The 21,669-nt window shown below is 37.8% G+C and overlaps 1 protein-coding gene across 21 annotated transcripts in view; it reads right to left on the reverse strand.

Annotated features, from left to right (window-relative positions):
* ERC1 (ELKS/RAB6-interacting/CAST family member 1) overlaps positions 1-21,669 on the reverse strand; it is a 273,756-nt gene that overhangs the window by 90,696 nt on the left and 161,391 nt on the right. For all 21 annotated transcript variants that reach the window (XR_014936211.1, XR_014936209.1, XR_014936216.1 and 18 more), the window contains one exon: positions 11,735-11,895. Coding sequence is in view for 13 of the 21 variants with exons in the window: in XM_085521054.1 (XP_085377180.1) it covers positions 11,735-11,895 (161 nt within the window). In the remaining 8 variants the exon portion in view is untranslated. The remainder of the gene's footprint in view (positions 1-11,734; positions 11,896-21,669) is intronic.

A 21,669-nucleotide genomic window follows, 5' to 3' on the forward strand; every position in this document is an offset into this window, starting at 1 on the left:
AGAAGGAAAAGGAAGGAAAGAGAAGGAAAAGGAAGGAAGGAGAAGGAAAAGGAAGGAATGAAGGAGAAGGAAAAGGAAGGAAAAGGAAACGGAAACGGAAACGGAAAAGGAAAAGGAAAAGGAAGGAAAAGGAAAAAGAAGGAAAAGGAAAAGGAAAAGGAAGGAAAAGGAAAATGAAGGAAGGGAAGGAACGGAAGGAAAGGAAGGAAAGAAGGAACCAGAATGGAGATCTATTGAAAGATAATTAATCTCCCGTACATGGGAAAGAAAATTTTTGTTATTCTTAGCACAGAGGCGAGAATCAGATTATTCCCCAGGTAATTTTTGTCACTCTAAAACCTTATTTTACTATCCTTATTAAAAATCTGAAAGTTCCATTTCAGAAACAGAAAACAGAAACAAAAGAAGAATTTCTTACCCTTTGTTACACTCAAGTTGCATTGAAAGAATACCTGTCCTTAAAACTGAACAAGATATACAGAATTCGTATAAATAATGCACTATGTGTAATGGAGATGCATCTTTACAAATCACCTGGAGCACTCTTTCCCTCAAATCTGGGTGCAAAGACTGTGAAGAAATGTAGAAATACGTCATCAGGAAGGGTTTCTCTAGTTATCTTCTGTTCTTTTACCTTCTCGTACAGCGGAAGTGTTACTCCCATTGTAAACTCCTCCACAACAAAACTCCAGCAGCTGAAAATGCTGGAGTGAATACTTGGTATGAGATTGCTTGAAGTGGTTGTGCATGATGACATAGTATTTGACTAACACTGACTCTTTCTGTTTGGGCCAAATGCAATTCTGACACACTCTGCAACTCAGCACCAAACACCCTTTCCATTCTCCAACAGTTTACTTGCATTTCTGCGTAAGTGCTGGTTTCTTTTGGCTCCAAAGACAGCTTCACCTGCAGGGTTTCATTTTTCTGTTTGACACCTTGCTGTTGATTTTCCCTTGCTGCACAAAAGAACTTGCTCCAGTGCCTCTTTCACAAATGCTTCTTTGTAGTAAATGAAAGCCTTAATGATTCTATTTTGATCGTAGACTTGATTAATTTTGACTTCGTTTAATTTGCAACCTTTGCTGAGATCTCTAGGGCTGAGAATAAGAGAGCACACTGTACCACTGTACTTTGGACATAACAGGTTTGCCAATTTGTTTCATGCCTCATTTGTCACAAAATCTATGAAATTGTAGTCCAAAGCCAGCTTCATATTTTTCAAGACAAGGCAGAAATGTATGCTTTCGTTTTACATTAACATCTCCTTGCTAAATTCATCTAGTTTTCCTAACTCCAGACAAAAGCTCTCACTAACAATGAGGATATAGAATCACAGAATCATAGAATCACAGAATCACAAGGTTGGAAAGGACCTACAAGATCATCTAGTCCAACTGTCCTCCCTTTAAGGAGCAAGCAAGATTAATTCAAAGATCAGCTCAGCAAAAGAGAACAGATTGCTTCTCTCCAGTTACAGCACTGAAGTGCTAACATAATAATTCTCAATGTTAGGTACAGACATACAATAAAGAAAAAAATTATGATGGGGAAAGGCAGTGTATGAGAATGTGCTAGAAGTAAAGAATAAATGAAGAAGCACACTTCTTACTTGCACAACATTTTCTACCAGTTTGTCACTTAACATATTTTAAAACATTCAAACTCAGTATCTTAAGTTTAATTCCTGACATCACTGAAATTCTCTGGCCATGCGTGATCGAGTCACTTAATGTTTTTGGTTTTAGTTTACTGTTCTGAGGAACAAAACCAGAATTTCTGTTTTTACAAAAAAGTAGTACACAACAACCTTCAGTTAAAGCAACTAGACTGCAAAGTATTATTGTTAAGAGTTGCATTATTAATACTTTTGGAAGATATTGTGACTAGCCAAGGTCATAAGGACTTTCTTCAGATACCAGAAGATAGCCTTGGCATTCCTTACAACATAACCAGGCTTAACAGTGACACAAAGCTGGGAGGAGTGGCTGGCTAACCAGAAGGCTGTGCTACCATTCAACAAGACCTGGACAGACTGAAGAGTTTGGTAGGGAGGAAACTGATGTGGTTTAACAAGAGCAAATGTGTCATCTTGCACTTGCAGAGGAGTAACTGCGTGCATTGGTACAGGTTAGGGGATGATCTGCTGGAGAGGAGCTCTGCCAAGAAGGACCTGGGGATGTTGGTGGACAACATGTTGCCCATGAGCCAGCAGTGTGTCCTTTTCCCAAGAAGACCAATGGTATCCAGAAGTGTATTAGAAAAAGCGTAGTCAGCAGATCAAGGGAGGTGAACCTCCCATCCACTCTGCCCTGGTGAGGCCACATTTAGACTACTGTGTCCATTTTTGGGGTCCCCAGTTCAAAAAAGACAGGCATCTCCAAGAAGGAGTCCAGCAGAGGGCCACAAAGATGATCCAGGGCCTGAAGCATTTCCTATATGAGGAAAGTCTACCCAGCTTGAGGAAAAGAAGACTGATGGGGGATCCGATAAATGTTTATAAAAATCCAAACTGAGTCAAGAGGCAAATGGATGAGACCAGGCTCTTATTGGTGGTACATAGCAATATGACTAGGAGTAATGGCCTAGAACATGATCATAGGAAGTTCTGTACCAACATGTGGAAGAGCATTATGGTAAGGGTGACAGAGCACTGGAACAGGTTGCCCAGAGAGGCTGTGGAGACTCCTTTATGGAGAAATTCAAGACCTATATGGATGCCTACCTATGTGACCCACTGTAGAGCACCTGTTTTAGCAGGGGGGTTGGACTTCATGCAAATCTGTGATTCTATTATTAATATTTTCTGATTTACTGCCTACTGAGGGCTTAAAAGGTAAAAATATTTTTTTAGCTATCTTTAACCAATAACCTGAATGATCTAAGATGTGATTCTCCTCACATGAATAATATTCAAAATTGATTACACAGAAGAGCAAAATTTCTCTTCAGAAATCACACCTGTAAACCAAAGACAGTATTAGTAGAGAGAACCTAGCCCGCAGCATAATATGTAAAACAAGCTCATCTATATAACACATAGCTTTACAAGTTCTTAAAGACAATAACTTAGGGTAGTAATGATCTGGGGTAAAGAATCACAAGAACTGTGAGACAACATTCTCTATTTACTCAATCTTGTATAGTCTACTTTCAAATCATGTTCAGCCATTATTTCTAACCTATTTGTCATTATTTAGTGAATACCAGTTTTAACACTTTGTTTAAAACAATATATAAAACTTGACTCCTAAATTACATACTGGTGTCTTAGTTTCATCTGAGATGAAACTGTTTTCTTCAGAGCATCTGGTGTGATGCTATGTTTTGGTTCTAGGAGAAAAACATTGCTGATAGCACACTGATGTTTATATAAATTGCTAAGCAGTGTTGTACAGACCAAGGCTGTTCCAGTTTCTCAACTCATACTAACAAAGGGCTGGAAGGGGACAGAATCAGGACAGCTGACTTAAGCTGGACAAAGCGATATTCCATACCATATGACATCATGTGGAAGGAGAGTTTTGAAGGGGGTGGAGGTTCACCTCTCTGTATTATGCTGCTTGGGGGGCTAGCTGGGCATTGGTCGGGGGGTGGTGAGCAATTGCTTATGTGTCAGTTGTTATATACATTCATACATATATATATTGCCATAACTACTATCATTTTCATTTTCTCTATCTTAGTATATAGTTTTATCCCAACCCATGAGTTCAACTTTACGCTTTTTTCTGACTCTCTCCCCCATCCCACTGGGAAAGGAGGGAAGTGAGCAAAAACTGTGATGCTCAGCCACCTGCAGGGTTAAATCATAACAAATGGAAATAAACAAGTGAGATTTTTCAGTTTCCAGTGCTTTCTTGACATCAATTTTAAATAGACAAACTAAAGATGTAAATTTCCAGCAGACCGAAAAAGAAATGCTGGTTTATGGAAAGATATAGTATTATCTTCTTTGTGTTTGAGGAAGGGCTATAAAAAGGGATTTAGAGAACACCAAATACAATATTATGTTGAATATTTCAGTCTTCCCTACAATTCTGTACATTCTGTTTCCTAGTACCAGGAAAGATAGCTCTCTCTGTCCTGTAATCTGCATAAACTATAATACTATATATCAAACTGGGGATAAGTGCCTCTAAAGCAATAGCAACATTATACCTTAAAGAAAGAGGCTTTTAGAGTGCCTAGGGTTTTCTCTGAAGATTTTTAAAGATAGTTCTGGTAAATTTTCATATGTTTAGATCCTCTTCTAATAGTCACATGTGCTGCATACAAGACACTATCAGACATCAAATTCCCAAACCCTGTCACTACGGAATTATCTCAGAGATTCCACAGACTTGCAGATGGATTTTTATTTTGCCTCATATTTTGCCTTGTATATTTTATTGTATGGGAGGAAACCAAAACCAAAAAACAAACAAAAAGTACTGAATATTCACACAGAGAATTATCTCAAAGATTGTACGAACTGCCAGTAATTTGACTCATTTTCCAATGTTTCTCATATGACTCCCACTTGTCAGACTGTCTTCCTTGGAATGTAGGAAAACAGTTACTTGCTTCAGAGGTTATTTCTGTAATTAAAGCAAGTTGATCTGAGTTTTCTTGAAAAAGAAATTTCTGGTCAACTACAGAAAATAACATCAAATTAGGCTTTGTCTTAGCTATATATAGCAGAGCTACGCTGCTATTTTAAAAACAATGAAAGAATGACTTACACATGCAGCCTTATGAGCATATCTAACCTTTGAGATTTCCCTCCCTGTATTTCTGAACTATGTTGACGATGTCTGGATGGGATTTACAATGGCTCAAAGCTACTATTGTTCACACTACATTAAATCTACAATATACACCACGAGATACCATAATATTTTCACTTGGAACTTCTATTAGCCCACAACTTAGCTGTATATAATGGAATATGTAGGGCTCACAGAGTTGATTTATATGCATCACTATTTACAGTGCACGTTTATAAGAGAGGAAAAAGCACCCTAAGGAATTCAAGGTTGTTTTGACTTTAACAGAAAGTAAACAGTGCCTGATTTGGTTTAGCTCAGTAACACCCCTGGAAGCCCCAAAATCTTATAGTTGGATTAGGAACGGCAACAGGAACCATTGGTGTAGCTGAAAAGAGCCACTATAGGAAATGTATTATTGTTGTGCACAGAAGTACACAGAGACAATAACAAGGAGTGCTGAAAAGAAGGAAGTCAATTTCTGCCAGTGTTATTCTAGGAATAATCAGAGTAGAGAATTCACACACGCAAGGGAAAATTACACAGATTCTCCTGAACAGATAAACTTTAAGTTCTAAGATAGTTTCTGATTGTATTTAATTGCTGAAAGGGTATGCTAAAGAATACAGAACATGAAACAACGCTCTGTACTGGAAAAGGAATGCGAAATTACTTAGCAGAAGACGGTATATTGGTGCCCTCATAGCTGTCTTACAAGCAATGTGCTTTATACATTAGCCAAAACAAAACAGTCACACACTCCATTCCTTCACAAGTAAAACACTTAGCATTGTTCTTTTTATTCTTCTAAATACAATGATCTGTACAATATGCAAGTTATGTATTACTTTTCCGAAAGTAATGCCAATTGAGCAGTAAAGGACACACGTACTTAAGGCTTTTAAGATGTTGCCTTGTGCTGCACCGGCTCTTGGTTTGTTTGCAATAATGAATTAGTGAACTGAGAATATACGGGAAAGGTGCTCATTTGCTCACGCTAGGAGTGTGTTAGCCTGAAGCACTTCGAATTTCAGTAGTCTGCATGTATGCCAAGGATCTCTACAGATGAGATTTCTTGTGGTCATTTCTATAGTAATGCTATAAACGATTGATAGAAAGGGAAAAATTGATAAAGCCCGTGCAATCCTAACACTGAGGCTATATGTAATGCTTTTTGCATGCCTTCTTGAAAAGAAAGTGTGTGATTTCATGGCACCATCTAGAAGTTACATTCCAGGAACTACTGGAGCGATCAGTCACACTAAACTCAGACCCCGGAAAACAACCAGAAGAAAAAATACCTCCAGTGGAAAGGCAAGGAAACAAAAGCATAATGTAACTACATTCTCAGGAGTTTAACGATTGGACCTCCTTTTCCAAACTCTTCCATATAACAGTAATAGTCGCAGCAATTACTGAGTGGAACAAACCCCTTGAACACCACCTGGTGTAGTTTTCAGCAGTTGGTCCTGCTCCCAAGCCTGTCATGCCTCATTAAGATAGTACAGTACCTTCTCTATGCAAGACTGTTCTTGGGGACCACAGAGTTCAAGATAAAATGAGATATGGAGGTTTTATCATAAGACAGTAAGGGACTATGTCAACCTGTGCCAAGATTTCGGTATCTCAGAAAGCCACAGAAGGAAAAGTTTTTCAAGGAAGGTGAAGAGTGAAAACAAACCAGCTACAAAAAGAATATATAACTTTCTCATCGTTAAAGAAACAGAAGGAACCACAACAATCTAATTCTGCCTATGCTCTCATATGGGGCACCTTGTTTACATAAGCTTCACCAGAGGTCCCACTTCCTTCTGCTTTGCTAAACTTTAAGACTAAAATTTAACAGTTCTCTCACCTATGCGAATTGTGAGCAGAGTTTTGTACTACCGCTGCTCATAAATGGGTTAAGCTTCTCTGCTTCTTTCCAGGCTTCAGATCATTCCATCATCAGTTCCACTGAAAACAAAGTGGGCAGGACACCTCTAATGTTATCACTAAGGGGACTTGAAGGCTTACTGACGATGCAGCAGGACACAAAGGATAACAGACTCCAAATACTTAGTTGCCAAAAGAGGGAAAGTGCATAAGAGGTTATGTTTTCTATTAAGCATCCGAATGAATGAAATAATTACAGCAAACTTCAAGGTAACCAAGATCTACACTCACATTTATGTAAAGCTTAATGGCTCATTATAGTAAGGCAAACAGTGACGCAATAACTGTTAGCTTTAGAAGACACATTTCAACTTCCCTATTGGCTTCAGTGAGAATCACTTTGAGATTAACAGCAGTTAACAGTCAGGTTTTTTTTGCAATCACTCAGTCTTAATATCTCTATTCTTCAGTTATTAGAAAATAGTATTTTTTCACATTCCAGACTCGATGACACTGAACTTTCTACAACTTAACTGTCAAAATCTTACTGAGTGAGTATATCTAATTTAAACAAACATGTATATTTTATGCTGAAAAATGAAGGACAAAATGATGGGAATAGGGTATTTTTTATGTTCATTTTCACTTTCTGTCCTCTAAAAAAAGACATTTTAATGAAAAACAAAACGAAACGAAACAAAAAACAACTGGGCTTACAGAGGAAAAAAGAAATGCATTTGTTCAGTGTTGCCCCAAACAGTAAATGCTACAGAAATTAAGTGTCCTCTGTGGGATTGGAACTTATTTAAAACCTCAAAAGTAATTACAGGAAGAACGCTGCCAGCACTGCTGCAATTGCCCAATGGCCTGATACACCACGTGGCCCACAGACCACAAAGACCAGCTAAAAATGCTGAGGAGTTTTGAACAGGACCTAGATAGCCAGGTGCAAGGTTAAGCTACTACTGATTTGTAGCATAGTTGACGAATAAGAACTTGTTTCCAACTACAATGAGAACTGTTTCTATGTATTTACCTCTGAAACTACAAATCACCCTTCTCCTCTGGAGAACTGTCATTAAGCCATTGACGTAACATAAGATTTCTATAATAACTCAGACAAATATTTATTTCATTTTCAAGAACACATTTTGCTATGAGGTGGATGGGCATTGAGGACACCAACACTGTTTGTGTTTGGATTTTTTTGCTGGCTCTGCTCGTCATGGGCACACATAACACACACACACACAATTGTTTGGCAAAACTGTTTGCTGTGTTTGAATTACTTTACGCCTCATCTTGAACCAAAAAATAAACTCTATACCAATTAATCAGTTCCTTTTGGATCACTTTCAATTTCAGCCTCCTACTCATACCTCCTGACAGTATGTCTTTCTGCTGGGAGGATGAACTTTTTAAAAGATAAATAACCTTGGCTTTCACCGACTTAATTTTCACTTTAGAGTGTTCGTGTGTGTCTGTTTTTCTTATCTGAGAAGCAGAATATGAACATGTGGACTTATCAACCATCTACCCATTATTTCAAGTGGTTTGCACACTGTGTGTGAAAACTGCACCAGAGAAAGGTTAACACTGCATTGCATAGGTAGGCATCTCGTTTTCAATAGTAGCCCCTCATGTAGCTCTCAGCAGACTTTCCAGCTCATATATGAAATAAAAAAGGAATGCAATAAACAGTATAACGAAGCTAAACAGCCTGGGTCATCTCTGATCACCATCTATGCACTCTATCAAATCCAACACTATCTGCTGGAAAAATGGGATGTATTCATGTAAGTAAATACTACTGTAATAAATCCTCACAAGACCACTTAAAGTCATGGGAGTAATCAAGACTTTTGAGGGTTCTATTGTAACAATCCTTTCATCATATGCTCAACTATTTTTAAAGAAAAGAAAAAGAAAGAACGATTATAGTGAATTATTCTCAGACAAGTGATAATCTTTCTGTTGTGTGCCAGCAGGATCAAGGATTCAAATGTGAAGCGCCAACTACATTGTGTAAGTCTGCAATACCTCCATTATGGAGTTAGCAGTAACTTCAATGAGCAAGAAAAGGCATAATTTAGGAAAGATTTGTTAGACAAGTTCCCGGGTCTAGAGGAACAGGTTGAAAAATGCTCCAACTGGAACTCATCAGCACTGAAGTAGATGACTTTGGGGAATCTTCTAGTCCTTTTGCCCATAACAAAAGGCCTACCCAGAGGAAAAAAAAAAAGCCCCTTCTCTATAGGCAGACACAGTGTCTGTTCCCCTTCCCTATAAGTGCAGTGTCTGCTGCTGCAGTTTTGGCAATTGCATGAACTCGGCCACAGATTAGAATGTTTGTACTCGGTTATTTTCACACACTGCCAAAATTTGCTGACAACACCAGGAGAAAAAAGGGGAAGGAAAACTGGTGATTTTCAACAGTTTATAACTCAGCTCAGCCTAAGCAGGTTTTTATGGGACAAAGAACAGAGATTTCTCTGTAGACAGCACTTTATTCCTGCCTAATTTGAAATATTTGCTGTGAATGATGGAAACATTAGAACTTCTTAAAGAAAACATAACAAAACAAAAATTCTAGCAGTTTTTAGCTAGCTTTTTTTTATTATTTTATTTTCTTCTTTTTACAGTAGATCACATTTGTTGAAACAAATGAAGAGACTATTATCTACCTCTCTCATAATCATTTTCAAGTAAGATACTTCTTAAAGAAAATGAAAATATTCCACTGAAAAGGCAGAGAGGTTCAAAATACGTAGTACTGCTTTAAGGAGTGAAATTTCATCCTTGGAATAATTCACATTTCTGCCGTTCTAATGCCACAGTATTCCCTAAAGAGTGTGAAATGATCTTCTCAGCATTACAGAGTCAGTAGCAAACACGAGTTCTTCTCTAAGAAATGCTATTTTAAATACATATCACAAAGAAAATATCTAACAACTTCCTACAACAACTCCAAGGTAGCTTTCTGGAGTCTGCCTTCTGTTCTCACACCTTTCAGCCCATATCTAGAACCTCCTAAGGCAACATTTCCTAAGCGTTTTTCTGTATATTCCCGTCATTCCCACCTGCCCTGTTAGCTACATGTAGGGCCCAGGCTATTAAATGTAAGCCTCAATCAAATAGCAAATTTAAGCACTGCTGATTTTGAACATCTGAAACCTTTCACATAGAAGCATGCCCTACAATCTGGGAAACAACACTGCTTTACTGCGTCAATGAACTGTAGCTGTACAACTATTGTTTTTTGTTAAAATATCAAACCCAGCTCGGCTGCTACAAAAAATTTACTAAACATTCAGCTAGTGTTAGTTTTGGATGGAAACAGTAGAAAACATTTTAGAAGCGCTAGAAAATTCTGCAAAAACTAGAAAACATCTGAGAAGAGTACTTTTCAAAAAAGGCAGAGGCTGGGAAAGAGAGCAACAAAGAATATCCTGGAGCATTTTCAAATACGATATTTAATTGACTGGGAATCCTCAGTAGACACATGTTTGCAACAAAGACTCATGGCAAGGGGGAGTTTTTGAAGTTTGGATGCATTTGGCAGCTTTATAGAACTTTCAGACAGCCCAGCTACGTCTAAAACACGTTCAGCCAGTTAACTATACAAACGTAATGTTTTTTCCATCTTTCTCTCCGTGTGCTGACAGCATTACCATTCTCTCCAGTGTTCTTCTTTCTTTGGCACAATGGATCTACCAGTTAATGCAGCTCCCGATACTTAATTTCAATACAAAGGCTTTCCAACAATAACTTACTTAGCTAAAAGAGGTTGTCATTTAAAAGAAGTGAGTAGTTATACTGAAAGTGCAAAAGCCTCACAACTCAAAATACATTTCAGGATATACTGTACAATACGTGTATATTTTAATGAGAGGGTTTGGCAGAGCAGTTTGGCAGAGGAACATACTGCCAAGTGATTGGATATGGGATATATCTCCAGTTGGTTTGGATTCCCATATCACCTAAGGAGCTATTGTTCCCATCCCCCAATACACCAGCACTCAAGCCAGTCAAATTTATAGCTCAATAAATTTTTTTATTAAAAATAAAAAGCGTGGCTTTTAAGTACTGCAGTCTTCCAATGTCTCTGTGCCAGGCCTAGATCAGAGTGTAGTAGTATAGTATGAAGCTGGAGAAGCTTGGCCCACTTTGTAGAGCACTCCTAATTTAAGAGTTTCAAGACTTAAGCCTCATCTCTTTTCATTTCATAACAGCTGTTTCTCTATCCTTTCACTGAAAAAGGAAAAAAAATGAAGAAAAGAAAAGGAAAGGAAAGATAGCGCAGAAAAGTTAAATAAATAAATAATGGCTCACAAAACCACAGTGGAGGAACCACTGCTGGTCCTGCCAATAAAAACGTTCCTTCTCTTCAGGGCTGGCTAAACAACTGAAAGTGTTTCTAATGAACTGCTGGCAGCACTATCCATCATTGCACTAAATGGATTCCCGTCTCCCTGAACTAAGGATAACTATTCATCTATAATGCACAGCCAGAAATTAGGAAGTATTTAAGCCTTAGAAGTCTATTTCCTCACTTTTCCCCACCTCAGTGCTTGGTTTTATTCAGATCCCCTTATGTAAAGATGACAAGAGAAGCCTGATAGAGAAATTAAATCTCAGTTCCAGTGCTAATGAATCATTCGCATGAGTCTGAAAAATACCTTAACAGACCAGACATCTGCAGTCTTATTTCAGCATTACAACTATTTGGAACTAAGTTTACCTCATCTTTCTCTCCTTTTTAACATTTGTTACACTGACTGTTGTTTTGCTGTGGATAACAAGAAATTCAAGGTAAGACGGCATATTCATAAGACACAAAATAATCAGGTCCCAATAATTGTTTATGGACTTTGAAGATGCTATTGTGAAATGATACTGCAAATGATCAGGAAATGTTTTTCAGCCCTAATGTAAGCATGAAAGCAACATAGACAATCCTTAGTCAAAAGTCATTTTTGAAGACCTGACTGATTATATAGATATGTATCTACAGAGGCATATTAACAGTTGTCTTTAAGTCGTCAGAGATGAGAGAAGAATTCATAAATATAAATAAAGCATGGCTACAAAGAATGGAAAGAAACACTTACTTCATCTCCAGGACTTCCTCTAAATGTTTTCTTCTTTCTGCTCGTAGGTTGGTCAAATGGGTTTCCTTCTCAGCCAAAGACTGTTGTGTAGAAGACAGTTTTGCTTTCATTGACTCCAGCTCCTGCTTAACCTTCTCCATGGCCATCATCAGCTCTTCTACCTAAAACATTTTTGAGGAAGGCAGAAGGAGAGAAAAATAGTACATTGTGACTGGATGGAAGTTACTAAAGGTCCCAACAAAATTAGAGTACTAAGATTACCAGTGCATGTACACTGCATAGCAATGTACACCTGAAGAAGAATCCCTCTATGTTGTGAAAAGTACATCTACACATTGTGGAAGCAGCGTTATAGACTACGAATTAATATAGTCTGGTCACTGGAACATTACTGTTGAAATACCAAGCTGCAAATATTCAACTCTTCAATATTTCTATTTTAGAGAATGTAACGCAAGGAAAAATAGATGGTCAATAGGCATTAAATTATCTTAGGAAAATTCTAATTAATAGGTAGAGCACATCAGTAATTTAACATAAGCATAAAAACTTCTTCTCTGATGAGAAGCTATGTATTTACTTTAAGAATGAAGGTAAGAATATTTCTGAAGCAAAGAGAGGACTAGATTTCCATCTAAATGTAATGTTACTTTCCCCCAAATATCTGTTCAACAATGCCTATACCCATATTTGATGATACAGAAACAAAAGCACCTTCAAAGGGTTGTTTACGGTAGACAGTTATAGAAGAGTAATGCTTATATCTCTAGGCTACTACAAAATGGGAAAGGTTCAGAATTAAGATGACTGTAAATTCTAGAATCTATGATGCACAAATGAATCTAGTCACGTTTTGTTCTGTACTAGGAGTGGGCTTTGTCTCTGATAGAATTCGCTACTTAAACTCGCAAAACCACAATAGATATGTCAGTATAGCTACAGCTCTATGTATGGTGCATCACTTACTGTACAGGTGCTAGATGATGTAAGGTGTGGAACATATCATCACTTGCTTTAGTAAGTCAAGTATGCTGAGAGGTAGAGCTATTAGCTCAGGACTAACATGGACTGTTTTTCACCCTCAGTAATTGATATAGCAAGAAATGCTGCAATTCAGAAACGTGAATTTATAAAATCTACCACAGTCACTGTTCAGTGCTTCCTGCAAAATGCCTATTTCCATTCAAATGCAGCTGACAAGGAAAATTCTTCTTGTACCCAGCAAATTAAGAACAATTTAAGATATGTGATTATCAAAAGCTATTCAAAATGTACAGTCAACAATTCATTCAGCAACCAACAGAGCAAAGCAGAGTTTCAGTGACACACAGTCCAAACTGGCTAGTGCGTGTAAAATAACCAGGCTTTTCCTGTTGCATTAGTGTACAAAATAAGACCAGAACCTCTGTCAGTTTTTAAAATAAACAAAGAAAAAGCTCCATAGAAGAAAACAGAGAAAAGTCAGAAAAAAATGTAGAGAAAAACTGCAGAAATAATGAGCAGCAAAAATACTTCTAGGAAGAAAACTGATACCTAGAAAGAAAAAAATAGCAATACGTTGGGCAAGTGAATATGTACCAGAATATCAGCCTCTACTTCCTTTGGCTGGATCATATATAAACAATTTTCTTTATATCAGGGAGAAAAGAGGCACGCCAACTGCAAAATCCTCTGCTTCTAACAAAAAAACAGCCTCAAACAAACAAGTCCCCGGCCAACTGCAACAATCTAAAAGGCTTGTGTCAATCTGTCAGTTGCCAAGATAAAACAGTCTTTGAAGCAACTTTTCCATGATGGAGTCTGAAAGATTTCTGCTGTCCATCATTCTATTCCCAGCCATCAAAATCTGTGACACTAATAACAAAGGATTGATTTGCTTGATACAGATCTGTAGTGTAACAGCTCTGTGCCATTACGACACAAGGAGGCTGGGGGTCAATAGCTGGGGCAAGGCTGTCACTTCTGGGTTGCAAGATTACACTATGCAGCAAAGAATTATATTCACTGAGTACTGACTATTGCATGTATTCTTCTTTTTCTAATCACCCCATTTGGTAATTTCTTTCATTGTAGGCTCCTGACTATGTTTCTTAAGGTTAAAAGAAAAATGATCTAATCATATATAGAGAATAGATAGAATGTGAATGGCTTTTACATGACACCGGCATGAAGTCATCTGAAGCACTGTGGTTTTCCATTCTGTCTACAAGGCACCGTATATCAAAGACAAAAATTCATGGAAGTAGCATTGCTCATACTTACAGTAAAGACTTTATTGCTTGGATTCATCAAGCTATAGATATTCCAGGGAGTACTTCCATTAAACGTGTACAAAACAAAACACTTTACACATCAAGCTATGAATCATAGAGCAGACCTATCTATATTTCTCTGTAAGCAGTCCTAGAAGAAGTGATACAGAAATATTCACTGGAAGCAAATTCATTGCAATGGATGTCTTTGCAATGCGTGTTTGACTTAGTCTACATGAGGAACTCCAAATCTACCCTTTATTTTTTGCTCTGAGTGCAACTAATTATACAACAAAAAGTATTTGCCAAGAACCAGAATTTCCTGAGACAATCTGCCGACTTTAGGGCTACAAAGAAGAGTCTGAAGGGCAAGGTGTGATTAGGGGATGCTGGAGCACCACTCTCAGAAATAGGGTCAAATTTTTGAGTGGTGCTGTGTGGAGCCAGGAGTTGCATTCCATGATCCTTACGGTTTCTTCCCAACTCAGAATATTCTATGATTTTCCATTTAACTCAAGTTGAGTTTGTGCCCTATCACTAGAAAGAATTTAGTTCAGATTGCACAGAATGCACTTTTGTAACTCACTTCTGTTTCCTTAAATGGCAGCATAAAGGCAGAATCAGCAATATGGCAAACAAAGGGCAAAATGCTACGCACTGGAAAAACATCTGCAGGATCACAGGATCTCTCTCTGGATAGTAAGATAAAAGAACTTCATTGGGACCCACACATTCCACTTTTGTATGCTGTGGACATACAAATAAAGAGGAAAGAGCTGAAGAACGTCCTCCTAGAAACTGGAAAGGAAAAATTTCCAGTCTTAAAGAACATGACATGAGTGAATGAATGAACAGTTCAAACGTATACGGAGTTTCAATCATGCAGATGGTCCAAGCTATCGGTTAGTCTTGGTATTTCTCTTTCATTGTTGTTTTTCTTTTGTTTATTTGTTTGTTTCTTTTGTTTCTATCAAGTATTTGAATGCTTTTATGGCTAAATGAAAAAGGTCACACGCCAGGCCATAATTAAAGGTTTCAAAGGGAATGGCAGACAGTATTGCACGAAGACCCACGCACACTCCTAAACTGCAGACACAGTACTTTCAGTTGCAGTGATACATGGGAAATTTATGTTTTAATACTTTGTTACCAAAAAAAGTCACGTTTTCATCTTCCTAACTTAAAGAAATTATATTCCTTTCAAGACACATACAGGCACTGTGGGTTATGGGATAGCTCTTTGTATTCATGGCTATACCTTAAATGTTCCAGGCAGAATACAAAAAGATGGAATTCTAGAGAGTAAAGATACAAGTACCCGCATAAGCAATTTATTTTAAGTGGGCATCGTATAAATCGATCACTAGAGATCTTATCTTCAAAATCACCTCAGCAAGCTAACTTCTATTTAAAATTATTGGCTTTCTGAACATAGTTCTTCCTATATAAACAACAGATTAGCATTATGAGATAAAACGTACTAGAAATCTGTTCTGTCCAAAATGAATTAAACCAAATCTAAAGGTCTCAAAATGACAATTCAGTATTAAGAATACTACAAGTACTGAAAATAACCCACAAAACTGACATTTCCCATCACGTGGTACTCTGTCTCTCAAGGGACTCTCTTACTTTTTTTTTTTTTTTTTTTTTTTCCAGATTCTGAGTTTTTAAACTGTTCTTCATTTCACTGCAGGTGAAATGATAAAAGGCTGCAAATTTCTGCATTATCCTTTACTGAACCAATTAAAATGCAGGACAGAGAGAAGAGAATGAAACAGACCCACCCACACACACACACAAAAAGACAAAGACGAGTTCTGGCTCCATGTAAACTTGTTTGGATCCCAGAAAACTTTCCCAGAACAGATGTTAAGACATGGAAAAAGCACAGGCCAGGCTTGGGACTTAAGTATGTAATTTAACTGCCTCAAGTAACATATTACAGGGAGAAAGCATTGAGTCTGACATAACCTGGAATGCCAGCAGGACCAGATGGTTTGCTTAAATCACAAGCTAATAAACCTTTACACAAAATAAGAAGGAAATGAATTATGGTTTCATCACAGCCCCATTTTTGCTAAAGCAGTAGGGTGGCTTTAGGTACTCCTGAAGACTATATCCAAGACACTTAACTATATCCAAGACACTTCTTGGCTCTTCTGAACCAGGGGAACAACTTCCAAATTCTTATAGATATTGGGAAACCTTATGGGTGTAGCTTTTTGAGGGCTAAAAATATCAGAGAAGAATGAGAAAAGTAAGTATGCAGTAGCAGGAAATATCTTACTTTTCAATAAGATTAGAACATAATTCCTGGTTTGTAAGGTAAGGACAGCCCTCAACTGAAAGACATGTTGACAGCATTGCCATGCTGCCAGCAGTGACTCTGCCCTTACCACATGTGCAGCAGCTTTGGCTCTGTGTCAGGCTCCTCTTATTCACTCCCAGTGCATGAGCATGTATATGCTGGAAGGTGCACAGAGGAAAGGCTACTGGCTTCTCTTTTATGATGATGTAGTCACATTGTCACTAATCCTTTCATTGCACATACACAAGGGGTTAAGATGCTTTACCTTCACTTTTATTCTGTTGGCACTGTAAAGATACCATAAGGTGAACAGATGCTCATCATCTAAAGAGCGTGTTTATCCCTATGCTGCATGTATCTCCCCTATACAGCTGCTCCACTTGTTCTGCTAACGAGTGTTGCCATGAGATTCTACACAGACAACAGAAAAATAGTTTATTGAACAACAGAATTCCTCAGCTGAAATCCTGCCTAAAGAAAATTGGAAATAAACACAGCAGGATGTTGTGCAACAGTTATGGTGTTTCTACACACCATATTTATGTTCATTCCAGAGAGGATGCCAGATTTGCTGCACCCCTTTTGCCAAGGCCAACAGTGCACAACACTAGAGGGCTGCAGCAGACTTAACACATGAAGGGTGTTTTCCTTTGCTCATAATACAGAGAGAGGATAGCATCAAAAATGAGACAATGGCTGGTAAATTATCAGTTGCCTAAGGACAAGGCAGAATCTTCTGATTAATTGTAATACAGAGTGAAAAGTTTAGGGATAAACTATATATGAAGAATTTTAGGGATGAACTGTGTGTTTCCTAACATTAGTGTGCAGTATTCTTAAATCTTTATGTAAGAGATTACTCCAAGCAAGGAAAAATACCAATAATTAGACAGACCAGAATATATCTGACATTAAAAAGCTAATCCTGCAAACCCACAGAAACAGAAACATGGGAGTCTTTGTCAAATAATACACTCCTAGAGCACCATCCAGAATGAATTCTGCTCATATTCTGAGAGCACTGTGCTCATGGTATGAAGGAGGAGGAATCAAAACTCACAGATGTTTGGAAAAGAGAAAAGTCTTTTGAGCTGCCAGACCTCAGGCCTAAAGAAGTCACAGCTGTGTCCTGTTAGGTTCTTTGGAGGTATCCATGACAGTTGTATCTCCTGAACAAAGGCCATAAGCCATATAAATAAGCAGTGGCCTGCTGCTGGGACAAGAGCCCTTAAGAAAAAAGCAATAATTATCTCTTCTTTACACACATACACACAAATTGAGTCAGGCCAGGGAAAGAAAATAAGTGACAGACTAATTTCTGTTAAGGACAGAAACCAGTCACAGTCATTGATATCTGAAGGCTTTAGCAAGTTGAGGTTTTACTTCTCTATTTTCCTCAACTGGAAACTTTATCCAACAAAGAATCCTCATGCATTTTAACCCTTGCAAACAAATCAAAGGATCTATGAGGGCTGCCCCAAAAGTAATGCCTCCTACTGGCAGAAAAGGTTGAATCTTCCCACCAGTATTCTGACATGGAAGCCAAGGTGTGTCACTGAGTTCCTCCATGCAGAAAAAAACCAGCACCCACTGACATCCATTGATCAAACAGTGGATGTGAGCACAGTGATGCAGCGGATGATACATTTCAGCAGCTGTGCCAGTGAGAGTGGGTTGCCTTCACCAGTGCAGGTTTTGAGGAGTGCAGAACACATGCTCTTGTTCATCACTGATGAAAATGCACAGCTAATGGTGGTGGCTATTCTGGACAACAGCGTTTGGAACACCTCATTAAAAAAGACTAAAGTTACAGACAGTAGAATTTAGCATACTTAGCACATTCTGTGCAACTTTGCACAATCTGTTACAGAAGAGAAGGCTCCGGGGAGACCTCACTGCAGTTTTCTAGTACTTGAAGGGAGCTTATAAACAGGAAGATAATTGACTTTTTACATGGTCTGATAGTGATATGAGAAGGGGAGATGGCTTTAATCTCAAGCAGGGTAGATTTTTGGTTAGATGCTAGGTAGACATTTTTTACTCAGAAGGCACTGAGGTGCTGACACAGCTGCCCAGAGAGGTGTGGGTGTTCCACCTCTGGAGATGCTCAGTGCAAGGTTGGATGGGGCCCCAGGCAGCCTGAGCTGCTGGGTGGCAGCCCTGCCCACAGCAGGGGGGGTTGGGGCTTGGTGGGCTTTGAGGTCCATTCCAACCTAAGCCACTACACAACACACAATCCAAACAACCACTTCAGAAAAGTGGCTAATGCCACAGTTTTAAAACACATTTATCTTTCATATTATTTAGGATAATACATTAATTATTAATTTTAATAATTATTAATAGTAATTATTATTAAGTTATAATATTAATAATAACGATAATAGTTATGAAATATAGTATGCTAATTCCACATTCAACTTTAACATTCTTCTCAAAAGATGTCAAGGATCAGGAACAGTCACTATGTGAAAGCTCATCCATGTACATGAAGGTTGCACGTGTGGCTAAAGTATAACTGAAGAAGTACAGTCTTGTTGGCAAGCTTGGGAAAGTTTCCACCTATTCTTACTTGTGGAAGCAAATCTTTAGCATTGGAGTTAATAGACAGCAATGAGCAGAATCCAGCCACAACTGCAAAGCATTCCCACTGTTCTGAGCCAACTAAACTAAGGCTGAAATTCAGTGAAGGCTTTGAAGGAATCTGATGATAAACAGCAGTACAGCCATTTCTAGAAGCTTTTGCGCCAATAGGAAATGTTTCACAAAGAATCTTCAATTTAATTAATCTGGAATATGTCACTCTTCTGTACTTTGCTGTAAAAAAGAACATTCGGGAAGGGAATACGATTTCTTTTTTTGCACTTCATGTATTTTGATGAAGAATCAGTTTGCAGGAAAAAAAAAAGTATATTTGTCTAATTTTTGCATTCCATGAACAAGTCTAATGAGATTTTCTAAAGCTTTAATCTACACACTCTTGTATTACACTTGCCCGTATGGTCACAATTTAAGATCATGACAGGAACATGGAAAAGATGTTCCAAATTGAAAATGTACAAGTTTAGCTTTAAGTACGTATTAAAGTATTTGCTTGGGTCCTTACAAGCAAGAATTAATGTAAAATATGCATGATTTCCTCTTTCAAACCAGATTTGAAGGAAACTCCAGACTTACATAAGCCAAACCAGATAAAATACAATCTAGAAGTAGGCACTTGAGAAAACAATATACCAGGTATACAGGTGTTAAGATGGGGTTTTCTCTGAAATAGATTACTTGAAATCGGTATTTATCTATTAACAAAACCCTTGTAAGATCAGCATTTGCAGTGAATTTCCATTCAACCGTTTCCCCCAACAGCTTCCATTTCTCCTTTCATTAAAAATATGATCAATATTGAGAAATGCTCACTATATATTTCGAACAGAATTATCCTTTCAGAGTGCCCAGTTCTCCTAGAAGTCATCAAATTTTGCCCAATTTCCAACTTTGTGAAACAGGTTAAACAAAATTAAAGGATTCTGAGTTCCTTATAAGTATTTTTGCCTATAATGTTAGAAAAAGATCCCTGTCCCAAAGTCATCTTTGGTTATGATTTTCTGTTTACTGCTATTTTCTCTTCATTCTTCTCCACTGGAGAAGAAAATCCCTCAAGCCCCTCACACAGGTACAGCTGAACACAACTAAGACCAGAACAAAAATAGTTTCACCCCTTAGAAAGTGTATTACTGAATACAGAAGGAATTCCATGTTATCCCTGACACACTGAATCAACCTTTCCATGTAAGGGGTGTGACTTGACATAAAACTGGATATTTTTAAAGGAAGAGGCTACACAATCCATCAAAATACTCTGGGGAGGAGTAAGTTTAAGGAGAGGCAGCCCTTCTGAAATGACTGCCAACAGCTTTGTTACCATGGACACGGTGCATGGCCACCTTACCTCGCCAAAACCAAAATACACAAAAGGAGGGGAAAAAAAATCCAGATTTTGAAAAATGGCAAGAGTATATGTCAGGCTGACCACTGAGATTAAAAGCTCTTAAAACTATGTATATCAGAGGAAGAAATTCAAGTCCCAGTTTCTAGCACAGATTTCTGTTACTTAATACGACTTAAATACACACATGACTTATATGTATATACATACACTCAAAAACCAGACTGACTTTTGCAGAAAGTATTCAAGTGAATTTCAGCCAAAGAGAACTTTGCTGCTTAGAGAAATCAGTGGGAAGCTATGCCAGCAGCTTCACCCCCAAAACACAGCTTGGAATACTGCCTTGATTTCCAATCACTTGGTTCACCAAATCTCTCAGTTAGAAATATAGAAAGACAGCCAAAAACATGTGTTAAAAGCAAACTGTCCGGCATGTGTTACAGAAGAGTCAGAGTTCTGACAGCGGTGCTCAAATAACTACAGTGCTCAATAAGCTCTGAGCGGGTGGTTCATGAGAAATTCCGCTTCATATTGTCCACATACAAGGATTTACAGAGAGCAACCAATGTGTGAGACTTTGTGCTGTGAAATAACTCCAAGTATGTTTCAGAACATATTTCAGACCTGTTCCAGTAACAGAATAGCGCTGCAAAAGCGAGATGTGGTTAAATTTTGCATTTTCAGAAAATACTTGATTATAATCAGTGCTGAATGTTACGGTCCAATATCAAATAATCATGTTGTAAATGCTTTTTCTATTTTTACAAGAAAAGGTAGTCAAAGTAATATATTTTAGGAAGATAAGAGAACCAGAATGGCAGATTTACGGCAAATAAAGAATGAAGAGAAGTATCACCCAAAACTTGGCTAGACTTTCTGTAGAGCAACTTACAGATAAGCAGAAAAGGCTCTAAGAGGCTGTACTCAATATTCACATCTCTACAGTCACTGTACTTACAATAGTGAAATCCTGATGAACAGGAGATGGAGAAAAAGAGAGACAACTGGTACGAAGGCTCCAGCTATTTATGAATTTCCTACTTTTCCTTCTCAAACACACACGGTATCTGAATTGTGCATACATGACAGAGAATTTCAGGAGCTTTGCTGCAAATACTTTTTACATGTCGTGTATGCATGAAATAAGACAATCCTGCTGAAATAGTTTATAAAAATATTGGGAAGAACAAAGCAGCGTATGACAGCATATTTAAACAGTATGTTACGATTACAATATTTGGTATCTTATTTCTTCTCAAAAGGCTAGGCAGACACACCTGCTATGTAGAATAAAAAGATAAAACTGTACGAGCATAGCTACAGATATTTATAGGTGTTATACACTTAATGTAAATTAAAATTTCCCACCAAGAACCATAACTTCCAAAAAAGCTGATGGAAAGTGTCAAAATCAGACTACTAACTCAGA

Source organism: Coturnix japonica, chromosome 1 (genome assembly GCF_054131305.1).
Source record: "Coturnix japonica strain WE chromosome 1, WE-NBRP24, whole genome shotgun sequence".
NCBI classification, from domain to species: Eukaryota; Metazoa; Chordata; class Aves; order Galliformes; family Phasianidae; genus Coturnix; species Coturnix japonica.